This window comes from Lutra lutra, chromosome 5 (genome assembly GCF_902655055.1).
Source record: "Lutra lutra chromosome 5, mLutLut1.2, whole genome shotgun sequence".
Lineage (NCBI taxonomy): Eukaryota > Metazoa > Chordata > Mammalia > Carnivora > Mustelidae > Lutra > Lutra lutra.
This window is the reverse complement of record NC_062282.1, coordinates 39,019,397-39,040,369: the sequence shown is the minus strand read 5'-3', so window position 1 is coordinate 39,040,369 and position 20,973 is coordinate 39,019,397. Positions and strand designations below refer to the sequence as shown.

General features: G+C 36.4%; 1 protein-coding gene across 1 annotated transcript in view; it reads right to left on the bottom strand.

Annotated features, from left to right (window-relative positions):
• The window catches only part of ITGA1 (integrin subunit alpha 1), a 173,104-nt gene extending 166,450 nt beyond the window's left edge, over positions 1–6,654 (bottom strand). Inside the window, 1 exon segment of the mRNA XM_047728897.1 lies at positions 5,939–6,654. Coding sequence (XP_047584853.1) covers positions 5,939–5,999 — 61 coding nt within the window. The 5' untranslated portion in view covers positions 6,000–6,654.
• Between the last annotated feature and the right edge of the window lie 14,319 nt (positions 6,655–20,973).

Here is a 20,973-nt window from a genome sequence, read left to right as displayed (position 1 = left end):
ATTATAAATCAGGTTTTTGATGCTGCCTCTCTCATTTGATAACCCTTATAAGGTTCTAATGAGATTATGATACTTTGTAAACTGTAGAGTTCTACAAACACATGAGATACTGTGGTATATCTCTAAGAATGCCTGACCTGAAGCTAGAAATCTAGATCAGACAAAGCAAGAGGCAAGGGCTCACACTGACATGATCATAATTATTCAGTCTTAGAAAAAATAACTGGTTCAGTAAGGTTGACTGATGGATAATCTGTTGGGTATCATTAATTTATACTAATATCTCTTCTCCAGGGAAAACTTAGGTCAGCCCTAGTACATGAATTCATGTATCTTGTTGGTGAATTAGATTGCAGTTCTTGTTGCTATTATAGTGGTATGTTAGAAATGGTTTGTATCACAGCAGCAGGAATTATGAGCTCCTGAAGAATGGAAATCTTGTTTGAATACCCTAGGCTTAGTGCAGTAAGGGCTGTATAAATGTTCTTGTTCCTAGTATTTTTTTTTTTTTTTGCAAGACTTAACTTTCCTGCAACACGTACTAATCTTTTCCTTCTTCTGCTTAGAGCACCTTGGAGGCTCCTTCCATCATTGCTTCTTTGTTTGTCTATCCCTTTTTCAGACTGTGAGCCTACCTTTTATTTGTCTATGTTCCTGAAACCCAGCACAGCAATTGTTATATAAACATAGTCATCATATGAAAGAAGGCATATTTTTTAGTTCTCCTTTAATGCAGAACTTTTAACTTATCTATCACTGGCATCTTAAAATTAAGAAAACATTCTGTTTTATAATGTTACTAGAATTTTAAAGAGAAGATTACTCTTAAGATTCATTTCTAAAAACCTATTTCAATTTTTGAGATACCCATGCTTGGGTAAGAAAATGATTATTTCAAACACATCTTACTGAGGAAAAGAGCTGAAAATGTTGTAAATAATGTATAATGACAGTTTTATTATGCCTGTTTAGAAAATGGTCTTTGCAGAATAAGTCAGAGCTCTGATTATGAATATCTAATAATAAATGCAATCATTTATGTAAAGGGAATGTGCTAACCTCAGGTTGTTCAAAGATGCCCATGTGACCACCACAAGCAAAGCTAAGTGTACAGCTGGGAGAAATATTCAGCTAATTCAGGCAAAAGGGGGAAAGGGACAATTTTTGGTTTTTGTTTCTTATAGAGATCTACTATTTGGATAAAAAAATATTTGCACATAAAGTGAATTCTTAATACCAACCAGTGCATATATTTTAATCTCCTTTAAGACTTAGTTGATTTTTTAATCTTCCTTTTAAATTATAGAAGACTTTAGATGAAAATTAGGTACCTTCATATGTGTATAGCTCTAGCACTAATCACCATTTATGACAGAAATTTAGCATTTGCCAAAACTAGTCATTGATCCTATGCAACTAGAACATTTTTGATTACTTTATTGCCACATTTCTGCTGAGACAGAGTGTTCAGATGAAGCTCATTTCTGGGATTTGGTGAGGCTGCTGATGATAGAGGAGCAATTATCCCCTGTAGCAGATAGAAAAAAAACTAAGAAGAGGGACAAGGTTCATATCATTGTTTCTAGAAAGAGTGTCATTTGTATCCAGGAGTGTTTGAAATTTTATGATGCAGTTTTTAAAAATACAAAGAAATTTAATATAAAATTACTATGTAGATTTACTGTATGTTATGTCTGTAATTTTCAGATGCACATTTTCCCACCTTTCAACATCTCTGAAACTGGGAGTTATTTAACAGTCTAATAATTATAACTGGATTGGCAGCACTCTTTTTCCTTAGTAGTGAATAAAATAATAATGCATTTTTTCAATCGATGGTGCCTTTTTTTTTTTTAAAGATTTTATTTATTTATTTGACACACACATAGAGATCACAAGTAGGCAGAGAGGCAGGCAGAGAGAGAAGGGGAAGGAGGCTCTCTGCTCAGCCAGATGCGGGGCTCCATCCCAGGACCCTGAGATCATGACCTGAGCCAAAGGCAGAGGCTTAATCCACTGAGCCACCCAGGCGCCCCTTGATGGTGTCTTTCATTCAATTAGATATAAATATGGGGCTGTATATATATGTATGTGTGTGTATATCGATATATACACACATATGTGTGTTATCGATATATATACACATATATGTGTATATATCGATATATACACACATATATACACACATGTGTATATATGTATATACATATATATACATACTTCATTTTGAATAAAAAAATCTTAACTGAAAAAATTTACAAAGGAAGACACCTTGCTTTTAGGCTAACTAAAATGTTTCTATCAAGAAGAGACCTATTACTCAATTGGGTCATTCTATATATTCTTAATATCCAGAGATAGTTATTTGAGTTACAATTAATATAGGGTGGGACATCTAATTTCATGATATACCTAAAAGTCATGAAAATATCAGATTCACAACATTAATTAGGTCCTTTTTAAAGTCTCATAGACAATTACGCTTGGCTTTAACATTCTGAGGGTTGAGCAAGAAGGAAATGGACTTGCATTTTGATACCCTGTATGGCATATTATTTCACAGCATGAGATTTGAGATCAGAAAGTAAGCTGAGCACAGGCTTTGCCATTTATGAGTCGTGGGACTTTGGACAAATTAATCTCTTAGCATTTTGGTTTCTTCATCTCTAATATATATGGATAATAGTTCTAAAATTTTCCTTTTTTTTTGAGATTAAAGTGCAATAATACATGCTAAGTTTTTGACATAAGGCCTTACCCATAACATGTTCCCAATAAATATGTGCCATTCAGCATTGTGTTAGTTTTTCTCTGTTATTGTATGTCCTGACCCTAGTCCCCAGGATCTTTGATTCTGCCATTTGGACTTGGCCAATGAGAGGGTTGAGCAAGACTTTAGAGGGTGGGAGGAAAGGAAGCGGGTATTTATTTCTTCTGCTCCCTTCTGGCTGGGCTTCGATTGTGGCTCTAGCTGCATTCCTCTTCCTATGCCCCAGCTCCCATCCAACAGCCCCTTTCCCATAGCTAGAGTTCACAGCCAAAGTAACACTACTTCCTCCTCAGGCCTAAGAGTGATAATGGCTTCTCTTCCCAGTGTTGCTTCATATGCTTTCTTCTCACTATTGTTTGTCCTTAGGTGCTCTAGCATCTTTTGTCAGTTCTTTAAATGCCTTTGTAAACAGTCCTTTTTTAAACTTTCTTTAGTTAAATGCTTTATATGTGTCACTAGTTTTTTGCTGGGACTTTGACATATGTAAAATAATAATCTTTGTTGACAGATCATTTTATAATACGGTTAGAAGCTAATACAAGACAGTTTTTAATCCAATGGGAAGTCTATTAGCATGGTGATTTGTTGTTGTGATATAAACCCAGGTTTGAAGTCTGGAGACAGTTTGTTTAGATGGCAGGGGATGTGGGAAGGAAGGGTGGAGTTCTTTTCTAGATATATAACAACAAGACCATAGCCACAGTGGCAAAACGAGCATGAAGATTATGTAGAAAATAAGGAAATGTGACTGGTTCTCATGCGAAGTTTCCATTTCAGGGTTTTGGTAGGCAGAAAAATGGCTCCCAAAGATGTTCATATACTAATCCCTAGAATCTGTAAATATGTTAACTTATATGGCAAAAGGGACTTGGCCCATATGATTAAATTAAGGCTCTTAAGACTAGGAGCTTATCCTGGTTTATCCAAATGGGTCCAATGTAATTAGAAGGATCCTTTTTTAGAAAGAGGCAAAGGGTCAGAGTTAGAGAAGGAACTGGATGATGAAGCAGAGACAGAGGGAAGGATGTGAAAATGCTATCCTACTGGCTTTGAAGATGGAGGATGGAGCCACAAGCTAAGGTATGCAGGTGGCCTCTAGAAGCTGAGAAAGGCAAGGCAATGGATTCTCCCTGATACAGGCTTCAGAAGACACACAGCTCTGTCCACACCTTGATTTTAGCCCAGTGATACTTCTAACTTACATAACTGTCACATAATATATTTGCCTTGTTTTAATCCAATAAATCTATAGCAATTTGATACAACAGAAATAGGAAATGGATATAGGTATAGTGGGAGAGAGAGGGTGCTGGATTAGGGCAAACACTGAGAGGTCAGTAGAGAATTCTGGATTTCATCTGAAGACAATAAAGAACCATGGAAGTGTTTTTGTTTGTTTGTTTTACTACAAAGACTAATATATAATGAAAATTAGTTATTAAGAAGATAAATTAGAAGTTGGGTACAGATTTGCAACAAGAAGAGCTCTCTATGGTACTGTGCATGGACAGGTATGGTGATGAGACCACAGGTTAGGTGTAGATTCTATGAATTGAGGAGTTTCCAGGAAAGCTGACAATATGATGACTGACTGGAAAACCCACAAAGGAGAGGAAGAAGTCAAATTTCAGATCCTTGTGTTGTGAAATGGGCATAAATATAGCACATATGAGGAACCTATTGGTTCTGATGCAATAAATTCTAAATTTTAGTATGATTGAATAATACACACACACATATACACACACAAAAGGGAATTAAATTTTATAAAGTTTCATTCTTGTCCTTTTTGGAGGATGTGCAAACTGCCTTTGATACTTTCTGCATAGTGACTGCTTATTTGGTAAAATGCAAAAGGTACAACTTGAATAGTTAGAAAACTTCAGATTTTGTACGACAACAAAATGCAAACACCCTCCAAAAAGTTTGAGCAGAAGAGGCATCGTAGGTCAAATAAGTATAAAGGGCAGGGACAGCAGCTGGTAAATTAAACCATTCACTGGCTGTAAAGCTGTTCAGAAGTTACTACTGTTTGGATTACCGGACACTTCCTGAGTAGTGGAAAATGTCTGGATGAAAAGTCAATAGCTCATAATTAACTCTGTTAATACCACCTCGCTGTGAAAAAAATATTTTGCTTGCAAATAATCCATAAAACTTAACAATGCTTGGGCATCTAAATCAGGATCACCCCTGTTTTTAATGGAAAAATGCTAAATTAACTAATACCAATAAGCATGCCAGCAGTAAAGACGCTGAATATTGAATATTGATGATATGCTAAACCCAATCATTAACCTAACCATTAATCACGTTACTTTCACACAAAGCTTCACCAATCTGCCTTTTTCTTTCACCATCACAACTTTCCCCCCTCAGTATCTGGTAAAATCTGGCCGTGGGCTAATCATTTGGAAAATCTTAGAAAATGCTATGATTCAACCTTTTTCTAAATTGGATATAACTTTGCATTTCCAGTGGTTTTTTTTTTTTTAAGTCCCTCCTTAAAAATGCCTTTTATACACAAGTAACAATACTGTATTTTGCATTAAAAAAATAATCTGCTCTGTGACTGTCTCTTTCTCAATTTCAAAGTGTTCCTCCTCCTTATACAGAAACGTCATTTCAGGACAAGAAGCAATTTTGCCTTGCTTTCCTTTCTTTCCTCATTCTGTCATAGAAAAGATCTTGAATACATGACAGCAAGAAAATGCAATAATGCCCACTCTTGAGTAACCTAAAGGTAGGAACTTTGCATATAAATCCGGCGCCCCCAGTTACCTTCCTCCAAAAAATAAAAAAAGAGAAAGAGAAAGAAAGAAAGGTAGATAAGTAGGTAGGTGGGGTAATGCCTTTCAGCAAAGTCCTAAAATACAATGTAAACTGTCAAAACAACTTTAATTGTAAACTCAGTTCTACCTTATAAAGTTTCCAGCACTACCTCCCTCCTTCTATTGAGGGGAAAGGTTTTGAAACACATCAAAACTAGTATCCGAAACAAAACGCAGACACTCCTTTCAGTCCGCGGACCCGCCCAGACTACCTGGAAGGTCCCAAAGTGAGCCGGGGCTCCCTCCGCCTCTCTGCGCGGAGCTCTCAGTATCTCCCGACCCACAAGCCTCCCATAGCCCCGCACGCAGATGCTCAGAGAAAAACAGGGTCGCTCACCGGTGAGGAGCCAGCAGCAGGCGACAGCGACCCCTGGGCTGGCTTGGCGTCGGGGGGCCATGACCCGGGAACCCGCAGAGCCCGGAGGACGCGCTGGATCGGAGGGCAACACGCGGCAGGACGCAGCACGGAGCCGCGCGTTCTGGGCCACTCTGCCGCCTTAGGTCTCAGTCTCCGGCCCGGTCAGCCGCGGCGCCCAGAAGCCGAAGAGTGAATTTCCTGTGTTTTCGACGACTGCCTCTAGGTCCTCTCCACGCTTTTCATATCCCAGACTTACTGCCCCATCTCCCGCCCCTTCGCGCGCTCGTTCTCTGAAATCCTCCTGGCAGCCTCCCAGGCTGTGTCCGAGACATGGACAAATAAAGCCAGCTTCGCGGGCTCGTGTTTAGGCTAAAGTCCACGGGCTGCCAAGCAAACCTTAAAGGGACATCTGCCTTCCATTGAGAGGGCGATCGCGCTCCCTAAGGTGGCAGGAAGGCCGACGACGGCTGGACCTTCGGGAGGGTGTCGCCCGTCCAGTGGCCCCGCCTTCACACCCCTTCCCTCTCCCTCAGTCAGGGCAGGGAGGGCACTTTCAAGTGCTGGGACTCCTTGGCCCTTAAGGAGAGGCTGCTTTCCTGGGGTTAAATTGCGCAGAAGGAATTAGATTGTCTTTGAAAGTGAGCACTTTGGTGTCCCCACCTCCCTCTCCTGCGGACACTTGAACTTCGCGTGCTGTTGTCTGGCATTAAGAGTGAGTGAGTGAGTGAGAGAGTGAGTGCGGGTGTGTGTAGAGGGAGCGTCCATTCAGACACGCTCCCGCAGAGGGTTTTGCTTTAGCTTATGGAGAGTTTGCTTCGCTTACGGTGATTTGTGGTTAAACGGTGGTTGCAGCTAAACTTTTCTTTGGGGAGACCCTAAGTGAGAGAAAAGGAGAAAAACCAGAATGGGAGAAAAGAAAAAAAGAAAGGGAGAAAAATAAATGCAAGAAGGAAGAGGGAGGTTAATGAAGGGGAGGAAAACAGTCTTTAGAAATGGTTGTGTGTGGGCTATTTTGTTTAAGTTGAATTAGGATGTTTGTACACTGGGAATTGAATCTAATAAAGAACTCAGGGCACTGTTTTATTTCTTCTTGTTACAGACTTTCTAAAGTAAGAGTGCATTAAATCATATTCATGTTACTCCTACCTCTTTCACTCCCACTCTCTAGGGAACTGAAAATTGGGAAGTTAAGTTGACAGGTCAAAATGTTGGCGATTGTTACCCCACACCGAGAGACTCAGGCCAGAAAAGGCGCTTAACACTTTTCAATGCTTCCCTTCCTTGTTGAATGAGTTGTCCAACCTCCCTGAGTCAAGAGCCACATTCACTGAATGTTAGCTTCACTTGCTATTTTTGTTTAAAGCGGCTGTGTCTTAATGGTTTTGAGAATTTCTAAGAAAGGGAAGGACTGGTTGAGTGGATTTGTGTTTACAGGTGGTGGAGGGAATAAAATGTATTCAATTCAGTACAATTCAAAGCAACAACTAATCATCTCTAGCTAGCAGGACTAGGGCTAGGCAGGACAAGACTGCCACCCAAAGGAGGACTCTGCCTAGAACACAATACAGGTGACAGGATAGGTAACCCAAGAGAAGGGAAGGGAGAAGCCCACAGGGATGATTGAATAGATTGCCACCAAATAGAAGATTCCAGGAGCTAAGGCTGGAAAAGACAAAAGGTAAAGAAATGTAATGAAGATCAAAAACAGGATGGGCAGCCCTGAGAGGTTCAAGGCCATCAAATCTCAGTAATGTGACCCATCAGAGCTAAGGAATTCCTCTTCTAATTTATGTATGAAATGATTAACAACCGAATAAATATATTTGAAACATTTTCCCCCCATTTCCAGCTTTCATATTTTCCTTTCTTAGTCTATTTTCAAAATTGCACAAATAAATCTCTAGAAAAATTTCATGTTGGGTCACAGTTCAAACCCATCTGACATTACTTAAACTCCTTTGCCTGCATTCAGTGGTCTCATATCCCAGTTTGGCTTTCCAACCCATCTTCATTAATCTGTATCATCGCCATGCCTTCTGCTGTTCCTTTCCTGGGAAAGCCTTGACAAGTAATCTGTACATCTCATCTCTCCGTCTATAGTCTCAGTTATGTCTTATGCCTCTCAGCATGGCCCATGGGGCTTTGCAAAATAATCAAATACTGATTAACGGTTAGACATTAAAAAACCATGGTAAATATTTCCTCTGAAATATCTCTTCAAATTGCTCAGTGTTTTCATAAACATAGAATAGTATGCATATATATGTAAACATATGTGTATATGTGTGTATATTTATGTGTGTATATATATATATATATATATATATATATACATACATATCCATCTGCGGGGCTCTAGAAAGTTATAACATTATTGAATTAGAAAGAAATGAAAAGAGGAAATTATAAAATTATACCTTATTGAAATAAAGTAGGGTTAAAACATACTTATGATGAAGGTTATAATTATTGGGAACTTGAGCTTTCTTTTTGGGGGTTCATAAATACTTCGAATTTAAATTTTTGAAAATCTTCTCTAGGACTTGCAAACTAATGGTGATAACCAGCACTACTAGTGCTGTGGTTAAAGTTAACTTTTATATGTGTTATGAATCTTATGGCAATATTTAATAATTTTCTTCATTTCACATCAATGCAAATACAGAGATTGAGAACACAGCTATTGCTGGAGAATTAAATTTAGAATCAGTGCTCATTTTCTGAACTTCAGTAAGTCTAAACACAAACCAATGTCAGGCAAGATAGTCTCTTAACCAACTTTATCCTGGCAGGAAAGGCTTGGAAAGGTTAAAAACTAGGGTGACAAACTAGTCATTACATGGGGTCACCTGACAGCAAATGTTAAGCTCTAGACTTTGTACGATGTACTCGTCTATTTTTTAAATGAGATCTAATCTGATCAGATCTTTTTGACAGTTTGGAAATATGGGTGAAAATTAGAAGTACCTTGAGAGGTTAGGGACTGAACTGATGAAGTACTTAATCCATAAAATAAAGCAAAAGTACGCTGTGGTTTATAGGAATCTTTGAGTGTTTGACCTGTTTTGATAGTGTGGGAAGTCTAATCCTCTCAAGCCGTTTGGAGCTTGCCACCCACGTGAACATCCAGGCCCAAGGTGATAACCAACCCTCCCTGGATTGGTCTAATGGATCTCCACCTTCCCTAGCCAGGTAGGATGGGATTTGGGGATTACTGGTTAATATCTCAAAAATAAAAACATACATTTTATACTAAAGTATTCTCCTTAGAGGTAATCAATATATCATGAGTATAATTACTGGAGTAAGTAGGTTCTTGAGTTAAACTTCTTGTACTCATGCCCAGGAACCACCACGTGTTAGCCGTGTAATCTAGGAAAAGTTATAGAGCTCTGTGAGGCTCAGTTTTCTCAAACATAAAATGGGGATAAAAATACTGCCTCTCTCTGAAGATTATTGTGAGGATTAAATGAGACAAACTTATGAAGCATTTAGCAAAATGTCTCGATTAAAGTAAATAGAAATGAATTATTCTTCTTCCCTGTTGCAGGAGAATTAAAATTAAACAGTGGGAATATAGGGCAGGGTCTGTGTGTTGTCGGGCATAGGAAGTGATGCCATTTGATAGGCATCAAAAGAGAATGTTAGTGTTTGGCCAAAACCATCTCTATCGACTCTTATTATTTCTGGAATCCTCACTTGGAATCCTTACTTTGTTTTAAGGAATTATCTTGAAAATACCCCAATAAAGTGGGTATAAAATGGGACTCCTGGGTGGCTCAGTTGGTTAAGTGGCTGCCTTCGGCTCAGGTCATGATCCCAGCGTCCTGGGATGGAGTCCCACATCGGGCTCCTTGCTCAGCGGGGAGCCTGCTTCTCTCCCTCTGCCTCTGCCTGCACTCTGTCTGCCTGTGCTCGCTTGCTCTCTCTCTAACATATAAATAAATAAAATCTTTAAAAAAAATAAAATGGTTATAAATTAAGACATCAGAACCCATTATGACATTAACAAGGACTTACTTTTCAAATTAGCTAGATGTAAAGGGGATTTTTTTTTTTTTTAAACAAGAACAGAACATTTCACTAAGGGGCTGGGAATAGGAGAGGGTCTAGAGTTCTGCTACTGGTGAAGGCCACAGATCTTTGGTAGTTAGATCATGGGTTCTCAAAACTGCAGGATAAATAAGGTACTCCCACCTTTGTAGAAAGGTGGTATAGTTTTAGTCAATAATGAATACTTTTTAAAACTTTTTATGTTAAAACAACAGATATTTATAAGAAAAATGTAAAACAATGTTTTAAAAAAAGTTAACTATGAGGCTTAAAATACATTTTAGTATAGCATCAAATTGTGCTTTCTTCCACCCTCCTCAACTCTGAGGTGTTAAGGATAGGTGGTATTGTCTAGAGCTGCTTCTGTTAAGATTTCATAAAGATTCAGATTTTTCAATTTTACTCTGTATATACTCAGGGAATTGTTCTCCAAGACAGTGATGCTAACTCACAAAGCTAACTCATATGAGCAACTTAGTTTAGTTGAATAATTTTTGTATATTTATTTATTATTTTTATTTATTTATTTATTTTAAAGATTTCATTTATTCTTTTGAGAGTGTGAATAGGAGGAGGAGTAGAGAGAGAGAGGGAGAACATCAAGCAGACTCCTGCTTAGCATGGAGCCTGACATGGGCCTCCATCTCATGACCCTGAGATCATGACCTGAGCCAAAATCAAGAATTGGAAGCTTAACCAGTTGAGCCACCCAGGCGCCAGAGTTGAATAATTTTTAAGTTCCTGCTGTGTACTGGACTTCAGGGCTATGTTCTGCAGAGGCAAAAATGGGTAGAACACTTGCTTTTCTACTGAAAATCTGCTGTCCATTAATTTTTTTCTCTTGGAATGAGGGAGAGAAAACAAGTAGTTTTGTTCTCAATTATAACATTGACATGTTTCATTTTAAGCCTGTTAAATTAAGCAGTCTAGTGGAATTACCATATTAATGTTGTTACTTCAACTTGAGAACCCATGATTGCTTCTTCTATGACCAAAACAAAGTCACAATCATGTGGAACTTAAACTTCACCACCAACCAAACTTTTTTTGTTGTTGTTATTGCGTAATGTTCTTGTGTGAATGTTTTTTCACTTAAAATAATAAAATAGGTGTTCCTCCCACCCTATTTCCTGAACAAGTCTATGCCAGAAACTTGGTCCAAAGACATTTGGGCAACTGGTACTTAGGAAAAAATTTGAATTTAGAATCCTGGTGAAGGACAGCTCTAAACACTGTAGGAAATTCCTAAAACTTATTAGTATACTTCAACATGAGTGACACACTAGTGCTGTACGGGGGGAGGGAATACCAGGGTGGTGCCCTGGCAAGAATATTTAAGTCACGGCACTCTTGACTCACAATAACCATCACTGATGAGCAGTAACATTTCAGCTGCAATGCCAGATTCCTTAATTTGCAAAGTGAGTTAACTATTTTTTTAAGTTATTAGGCAATGTTGGGATTATTTGAGCAGGTTGATTTAATTAATTTAATCATTTTCCTTTTACCAGTTTTTAAAGAGTTAAAGCAAGTAGGTAGGCTCTAAAATCTCAGGACTGAAACAAATTATTAGTTAGTAATTAAACCAAGAAGATTGATATTTCTTGTAATAGGACTGGGTCACTATAGATGTGGGGGAAATAGTCTTGTAGTTAATAAAAAATAAATACATCAAGAGAAAGGGAGTCTATTATTTGGCTCTGAAATAGCAACACTTAAGTAGCTTGTTTTACAAATTATGTGGCTATTTTTCTTCTGTTCTACTAGACCATAATCTATACCAAGACAGTCAATAACTCATTTTTATTGCCTGCAGCATCTGTCCACATGTAATTCATTCATTCAAACATTCAAACATTTACGGTGTTACCTCTGTGCAGCAGGAAGTCCTCTGGCTCCCAGGATTCAGAAATGTTGAAATGCTTGGCATTATCCTCAAAAACATTCACAAGATACTTAGAGATATGCATAGAATGCATCCTCCTAATTGTGTCTGGTGAGCCCTAGAACAGAGCATAAAGTCAAAAGGGAGAAAAAGACAGGATTTTATAAAGATGATGGCACTGAAATGTGGTCTTGCAGGAAATGGGGAGAGGGTTTCACGGATGGAGGAAAAGGATAATGGGCATTCTAAGTAAAGGCAGCATGAAATGGATGAGTAGAATGGAATAAAATTAAGGAAATGCAAGTGAATTTCTGACCAGATTTGAATGGATCTTAAAAGGATGCCAAGGAATTTTGACTTCTTATAAGAATAGAATATTTTCATTGTTCTGAGTGACATATGCAAACATGTTTTTTACTCTGTATTAATTTTTTCCTCTCATAACGTTTTGCTGAAGTGGTGTGATTTGCTCTAATTTTTGTAGTAGAGGAAATGAAATATATTAAATCCATGAGGCATACTGTGAACCTTCTATTCCCTGAATTTTTAATGCAATGCCTTCTTTAAGGAAATTTATTATTGTTTATTATCAATAAATACAATTATATGCACTAGCAAAATAAAGGTGGAAGGTTGGACATTTATCTCACCAAAGAAAACAAATAATCTAGAAGAATAATCTTTGGTGATTCTTTTGAAATTTGAAGAAGACAAAAATGAAACCACTATCATGATGCCCAAAGAACTTTTAGATATACCAATTGGACACCATAGAGTAGATAGATAATGTAAACATTAAAGATATACTGCCAATGTTGGACATTTTAAGCATTTTGGTCCCAAAGTTGGGGTGAAGGGAGCCATGAACTTGTAAATATCCAAGTCTTTGTTCTGTGGGATGAGGACTGATTTGAAAGGTCCTGCAATGAAAGAGGAAATCCTGGGGCTTTTCATGAAAGAGCCATAATTAGGTGATCTGTCTCCAGAAAAGGAAAGTGTTGCAGCCAAGAAGATAGAACCAGAGACTGGGAGTCAAAAGCCCACAAAGACTGCCAGGATAAAGCAAGAATGAAAAGGTAAGTTTGAATAGGCAATGAAGATGGAAGCATTGTGGAACAAATTTGAACTGGCTGGGAAAATTAAAAACTAAGGCCCTAAATACAAGGATCTACCCGAGTTTTTCTTTCATGTAGGCTCAGATGTGCTACAAGGGAACAAGAGAAGAGTTTAAAATACCTACTATGGAGCTATTAATCTGAACCACAAAAAGTAATAGGACCAGTAATTCTAATATTAGTGTATTAGTAAGGCTAATAAAAATGGTAATATTAATTAGGCAACTATATACTTATATCGCAGAGAATAATTTTAGTCACAAAAAATAAGTATAAAAAGAACTATTTTTATGATACTACTTTTGTCTCTTGAGCTCTCGATATACAAAGAGATAATTCAGTGTTTCCCTCCCCTCTCTCCCTCGACCCCTGGGAACTGCCTTTTAAAAAAAAATTTAATTCCTGCTTAGAAGAAAAGAAAAATGTAGGAATATATGACCAAATGAGTGAGTTTTAATTTTCACAGAAGCTATAGAAATTTGTTGAATTCCTTGGGTCAAAAAGAGTCATAAAGAATATAAGAATGGAGAGAAATTGGTGAAGCCCGAGATGGAGAAACTGGACCTAAAGCTACTACAGAGGCAAAGGTGGAAAGCATTCAGACATGGCCCAATCCAAATTTAAAGCACAGCTTGATTTGCTGCACCTAGCAGTTGCACAGGAGCCTATTCAGTGCCTCCTTATCATTCATGGACCTACCGGTTGCTGTTGAGTAAGCAGAATATATCATTCATACTGGGATCATTAACCATAGCCAGCTGTTGTGTTGGCTTAGGGATGGCCTGAGTCAATCCACATATGACTACCCATGAATACAACATAGCTGCCAATAGGAAGAACATTTCTGGAATGATGGGGTAAGTAATGCACCTCCAAATATCTCCTCCTCTATAAAAGTCATGACAACATTGGCAAAAATTGTCAAAATCAACTTTTTCCAAACTCTGAAATTAAACAAAGAGTTGCAATTTCTTAAAATCAAGAAAGGCAGCTAAATTTTGAAAATATAGCTAATTCTTTGAGAAAAATAAATAGAGATTCATAGATCTGTGGAACACTATCAAATGTACCAACGTATGCATGATGGAAGTCCCAGAGAAGAGGCAGCAGAGGGGGCAAAAAGCATATTTGCAGAAATAATGTCTGAAAACTTTCCAAGTTTGGTGAAAACTATTAACATTCATATCCAAGAGGCTTAATAACTCAAACTAAGATAAATCCAAGGAGTTTCACACCTTGATTCATCGTAGTCAAACTTTCAGAAGCCAAAAAGAAAGAATAATGAAAGCAGTAAGAGAAGAGTACTCATGATGTATGAGGAGTTCTCAATAATACTTACTGTTGACTTCTCTTCAGAAATCATGAAGACCAGAATAGAGTAGGAGGATGTATTCTAACTGCTAAAAGAAAAAGATATTAACCATACCCAACAAAACTAGTCTCCAAAAAAGAAATTTAGATATTTTCACATACAGAAATACTGAGACAAGTCATTGTTAGCAGAACTACTCTAAGTGATATATTAAAGCAGTCTTTCATTCTTGAAGTGAAAAGATACTAGATTATAACTCAAATGTACATGAAGAAATAACACCAGTAAAGATAATTAAGTATGTAATTGTAGAAGAAAATATAAACATATTTTGTTTCTTTTCTTTTATCATATTTAAAAGATAACTATGTGAGAGCAAATAATTATAATACCATGTTGATGGGCTTGTAATTAATAAGATAGAAATTGAATAACAATAGTAGCACAAAAGAAGGGGGAGGTGGGACTACATCAGGGCAAAGTTTTTGTATACTATTGAAATTAATTTTAACTAGATTGTTTTAAGTTGAGATGCTAATTGTAATCACCAGGGAAACTATGAAGAAAATAACTTAAAAAATGTAAAAGAAAACACAAGGGAATTATCATAGTATAAAATATCTGTTTAACACAACAACAAAGGTAGAAATGATGGAATTAAGGAAGTTTCCTTACACCATCCAGAAATTAACTCAAAAGAGATCAGAAACCTAAATGTAAGAGCTAAAACTATAAAACACACAGTAGAAATACAGCAGTAAATCTTTAAGACCTTGAGTTAGGCAAAAGTTTCTTAGATATAATACCAATAGCACGAGTAATAAAAGAAAAAAAATAGATTAGGTCTTATTAAATTTTAAATCTTTTCTTTTGTTTTAAAACTTCTCAAGAATATAAAAAGACAACTTACATGATGGGAGAAAATATTTACCAATCATAAATCTGATAAAGACCTAGTACCCAGAAAATATAAAGAACTCAACAATAAAAAAAAGATAAGAAATAACCCAATTAAAAACAAAGTTTATAAATATACATTTATTTAAAGAAGATATGACCAATTTATAACCAATAAGCACATGAAAAGATGTTAAACATCAGTTACTGGAAAAATCAAAACCACAATGAGATATTACATTCAATGCAATCCCTATTAAAATACCATTGACATTTTTCACAGAGCTGGAACAAATAATCTTAAAATTTATATGGAACCAGAAAAGACCCTGAATTGCCAGGGGAATGCTGAAAAAGAAAACCAAAGCTGGGCACATCACAATGCCTGACTTCAAGCTATATTTCAAAGGTATGATCATCAAGACACCATGGAACTGGCACAAAAACAGACACAGTGGTCAATGGACTAGAATAGCCCAGGAATGGACTCTCAACTCTATGGTCAGCTAATCTTTGACAAAGCAGGAAAGGACATTCAATGGAAAAAAGACAGCCTCTTCAATAAATGGTACTGGGGAAAATTGGACAGGCAAATGCAGAAGAATAAAGCTAGACCATTCTCTTATACCATACACAAAGATAAACTGAAAATGGATGAAACATCTAAATGTGAGACAGGAATCCATTTAAATCCTAGAGGAGAACACAAACAGCAACCTCTTCGACATTGGACAAAGCAACTTCTTACAAGATACATGTTTAAAGGCTAGGAAAACAAAAGCAAAAATAAACTTTTGGGATTTCATCATGATAAAAACCTTCTGCACAGTAAAGGAAACAATCAACAAAACTGAAAGCTATGGAATGGGAGAAGATATTTGCAAATGACATTACAGATAAAGGGCTGGTATCCAAGAACCATAAAGAACTTCTCAAACTCAACACCCAAAAAACAAATAATGCAGTCAAAAAATTGGCATAAGACATGAACAGACACTTCTCCAACCACGACATGCAAATGGCCAATAGACACATATAAAAAACTGCTCCACATCACTTGCCATCAGGGAAATACAAATCAAAACCACAATGAGTTACCACCTTATACCAGTCATAATGGCTAAAATTAGCAGCACAGGGAACAACAAATGTTGCCAAGGATGTGGAGAAAGGGGAACCCTCTTACACTGTTGGTGGGAATGCAAGCTGGTACAGCCACTCTGGAAAACAGTGTGGAGGTTCCTCAGAACATTAAAATAGAGCTACCCTATGACCCAGCAATTGCACTACTGGGTATCTACCCCAAAGATACAGATGTAGTGAAAAGAAGGAGCACATGCACCCCAATATTCATGGCAGCAATGTCCACAATAACCAAACTATGGAAGGAGTCGAGATGTCCTTCAACAGATGAATGGATAAAGAAGATATGGTTCATATATACAATGGAATATTACTCAGCCATCAGAAAGTATGAATATCTACCACTTACATCAACATGGATTGAACTGGAGGGTATTATAATAAGTGAAATAAGTCAATCAGAGAAACAATTATCATATGGTTTCACTCATATGTGGAACGTAAGGAATAGGGCAGAGGACGATATGGGTAGTGGGGGAAACTGAATGGAAGAAATCAGAGAGGGAGACAAACCATACAAGACTCTTGACTCCAGGAAACAAACTGAAGGTTGTGGAAAGGGAGGTGGGTGGGGGGATGGGATAACTGGATGATGGGCATTAAGAAAGGCAGATGATGTGATGAGCATTGGCTATTATACTGAACTGATGAGTCACTAAACATTGTATCAAAAACTAATGATGTACTATAACTTGGCTAACTGAATTTAAATAAAATAATACCTGTTGGAATTAATCAATGCCAATAAAGTGACATGTTAAATAATTGAAAAAAAAGATATTACTTCACACTCATTAGGATGAGTATGACAGTCACAAATGTTAGCAAGGATGTGGAAAAATTAACATTCTTATAGATCGTAAAATGGTGAAGCCCGTACAGAAAATAGGTACTTCCTCAAAAAAGTTAAACATAGAGTTACCATGTGACTCAGCAATGCCACTTCTTGGTGTGTGTGTGTGTACTCAAGAAAACTGAAATCATATATCCACACAAAAACATGTACACAAACATTCATAGTAGCACTATTCAGAATAATCAAACAGTAGAAACAACTCAAATGTCCACTAATTGATAAATAGATAAATAAAATGTACTATATCCATATATGGGGATGTTATTTAGACATAAAATGGAATAAACTACTAACACATGATTCAACATGAGTAAATCCTGAAAACACTCTAATTGAAAGAATTTCGAAACAAAAGGCCAAAAATTGCGTGATTCCATTTGTATTGAGATGTCTAGAATAGGCAAATATATAAAGAAGGAAAAGCAGATTAGGAGTTGCCAGGGCCTGGAGGGATAGGAGAATCAGAAGTGACTGCTAATATGTAACGGGACTTTTTTCTTTTTTTCTTTAGGATGAGAAAATGTTCTAAAATTAGATAGTGGTTATGGTTGTACAACTCTGAATATATTAGAAACCACTGGAATTCTATACTTTAAAAGGGTGAATTTTATGTTATCATAATAAAGGTATTAAAAAATATAACTGTGCTAACTAACAACAGATGGGTTGAAATCAAGAAGTCTAGTCTACATGCACAGTAGCAGAATTAACGAAGAATAGTTTCTTCTTTAACTTTTGGTAAAAGCAATTAAGCCTTGCATCTACATTGGAGTATGAAGAATAATCAGTGATTCACAATCACTGCTTGTTATGCTTTCCGATATGTGTAGAGATTTTAAAGCAGAATATCTTGATTGTAAATTGTAGTCTAAGGTATTCTGCAGGAATCTGGCTGCAATTCATGTAGATGCAAGGCAAATGAAAAATAATACATTCTTTCTTAATTCTCAACTTATTGCATGTAAAAGCTCTAGAGAGCAACATGAATTACTTTGTTGACAATGATTATAAACAGAAAAAAGCTACCAGCCTTCTCCAAAATAAATACAGTTTGTTTAAGTGTTAGTAGTTGGTTTACTATTTGGTCGAGGTATGGATTCAATAATATCTACTAATTAGAACTATGTATTAAGCAATATAAAATTGACCCAAATTATCTCTGTTGATCACTAAATCTTAAGGTACTTGCATGAAGTAGACAAGAAAACAAATAGTACAAAGTATATTCAGTGAGAAAGATCTCTAGATATGAACACAAGATCATGGGCAAAATGAACATTACAGAGAAATGCTGTCTCCATTTGCTCTCAGCCCTGTCATTGAATCTGTGTTCCCAAGTATCTTAATAAAGTTAGATGTCCTAAAATTGAGAACGGGAAGAAATACTAGCAATAAAATCCCAACAAGTAAGCAACTCCTAGTGATCCCTAATTAACTCCTATTGCTTATTTTAAGAATTATTCCAAGTCTTATTTATAAAGCGTTAGATGGAATTCAAAGTTGACAAGATGAAATAGACTTGAACTGACTCTGTATTCTACAAGGGATTTTCTTATAATGGTTTAAAAAAAAGGAATCTTGACTGTTCTTCATTCAAAAACTAATGAAGTCAGTAAATGAAGCAAGTCTAGTTGTATCCTAATGTTTAAAACACATGTGCAACTATGAATGTACATGTAAGCACACACATGTAGACACACACACATTCTAGCAAATCATTCACAATATGACACTGGTCTATGAAGAAACACAATGAGGTTAAGAATGCTCATCTACTTAAGTTATATGTGGCTCTTAGCAATATTTTATTCTTTTGCTTCCTTTACTGACTTGACATTATAGCTTCATAGACATCTAAGCAATATTATCTTTCACCATTGTTTGCAAAGCTTTAGTCTCAGGTCATGATCACAGGGTCATGATCACAGATTTCATGTTCAGCAGGAAGTCTGCCCGAGATTCTCTCTTTCTCTCTCCCTCTGTACCTCCCCGCCACTCTGTCCCACTTTCTCTCTCAAATAAATAAATCTTTTTAAAAAGATTTTTATTTATTTATTTGTCAGAGAGAGAGAGCACAGGCAGGGAAAGTGGCAAGCAGACGAGAAGCAGGCTCCTCGCTGAGCAACAAGCCCGATGCAGAACTAGATCCCAGGACCCTGGGATCATGACCTGAGCTGAAGGCAGATGCATAGCCAACTTAGCCACTCAGGTATCCCTCAAATAAACAAATCTTTAAAAAAATTTAATGAGTTATGACCTATCATAAACATTCACCAAGAAAAAAAATATCTCAAGTGTCATTTATATGACATTTTATAATTACTGAGAATTGTTCCATTTATTTATTGTTATTGATTTTCATAATTTCCCCATTAGGAAGTTTGAGTAGGTATCTCTAATTTACTTTTGTTTTCACGAAATTCAGAGCCATACAATGAATGAAATTTCCAAAAGTGATACCTTACCCTGGAGGTTTATTTTTTAAAAAATTTTTTAAATTTTTAAATTCTGTATATCCACAATCTGGGAACATTTTTAAGAGAATTTTTAGAGAATTTACTTTATGTTAAGTTGGTATTTTAATTCTTGTCTGTTTGTAGTAAATACACACAAAATATTCAAATAAATCTCTGGAACACATCTGTTTCCTGTTCATTGTGCACATCATATTATACACTTTTGGAATGAAAAGTAGCATTTAAAAACCTCAAGAAATGACAATAGCAGCAGTGATGATGTTTTTCAGCTCTTACTGATAATGTGGGAACTGATTATTTATCTCAAAAGCTTTTTATAAAATAAAGCACACTTTGGAACATATTCAGTTAGAAAATAAACCTTGAAATGATGAACCTTGAAACCAAAAGTGATAAAGAAGTGTTTCAAGAAAGAACTCAGTGATTTTTAAACATGCTAACATTTCCTAAATGCTTGCTCAGTTTCTTTTTTTAATTCTATGATGCTGTCACAGGTTGATTCCTGTGTGCAATATATATTGTTCTATCATTTAGGTAACACAGGTGGTTGAAGCACCAGAACTCATTTTTACCTAAATAGTTACACAGATTTTAAATAGTCATATTTGGGGAAGGTTACTAACTTTTGATTTGGGAAAAAAAAATTATTATAGTTTGCCTTAGTTCTTAATTTGCTAAATTAGTAAATCTTAGTTTAGACTTTAAAAATATAAGTGATTTGAAAATTAGAATTTTTTGATGAGAAAAATGTCTAACTTTACTTAATTTGAAATAGAATCTATTTATTATTTAAACATACATCAGACATCAAGAACCAAAACCAAACCAAAACCAAAAACCAAAAAACTGTACTAAGGCACAGTTAAGAAACTGGCTCTTTCTCCTTTTCTCTACCTTACTTCCATTTCTTACCTCCTTCAAGGGAAGTTTCTGTAGTCTGGTTATTTTCTGTAGAAATCAAGTGTCCCTCGTTAGGAATGAGGCCTTTCTGGTCACATATGTAAATATATGTATGTACGTATGTATGTATATGCATGTATTTATCTCCCAATCTGTCCCAATCTCCCAATATGACCCAGCAGATAATAGAAGTTACAGCCAGCTGGGAGTTCATATGCGATTCATTAGAGGGCTGTTTTCAAAGATATAGTTATGGCTGGGGGAACCAGGAAGGCAGTGGAACCATGAACTATTCCCACTCCTAGGCCTCCAGGTACAAAGGAAGGAGATGGCATTTTCAAGAATCTTGGAAGGGAGTGGGTGTCCAATAGAAGCT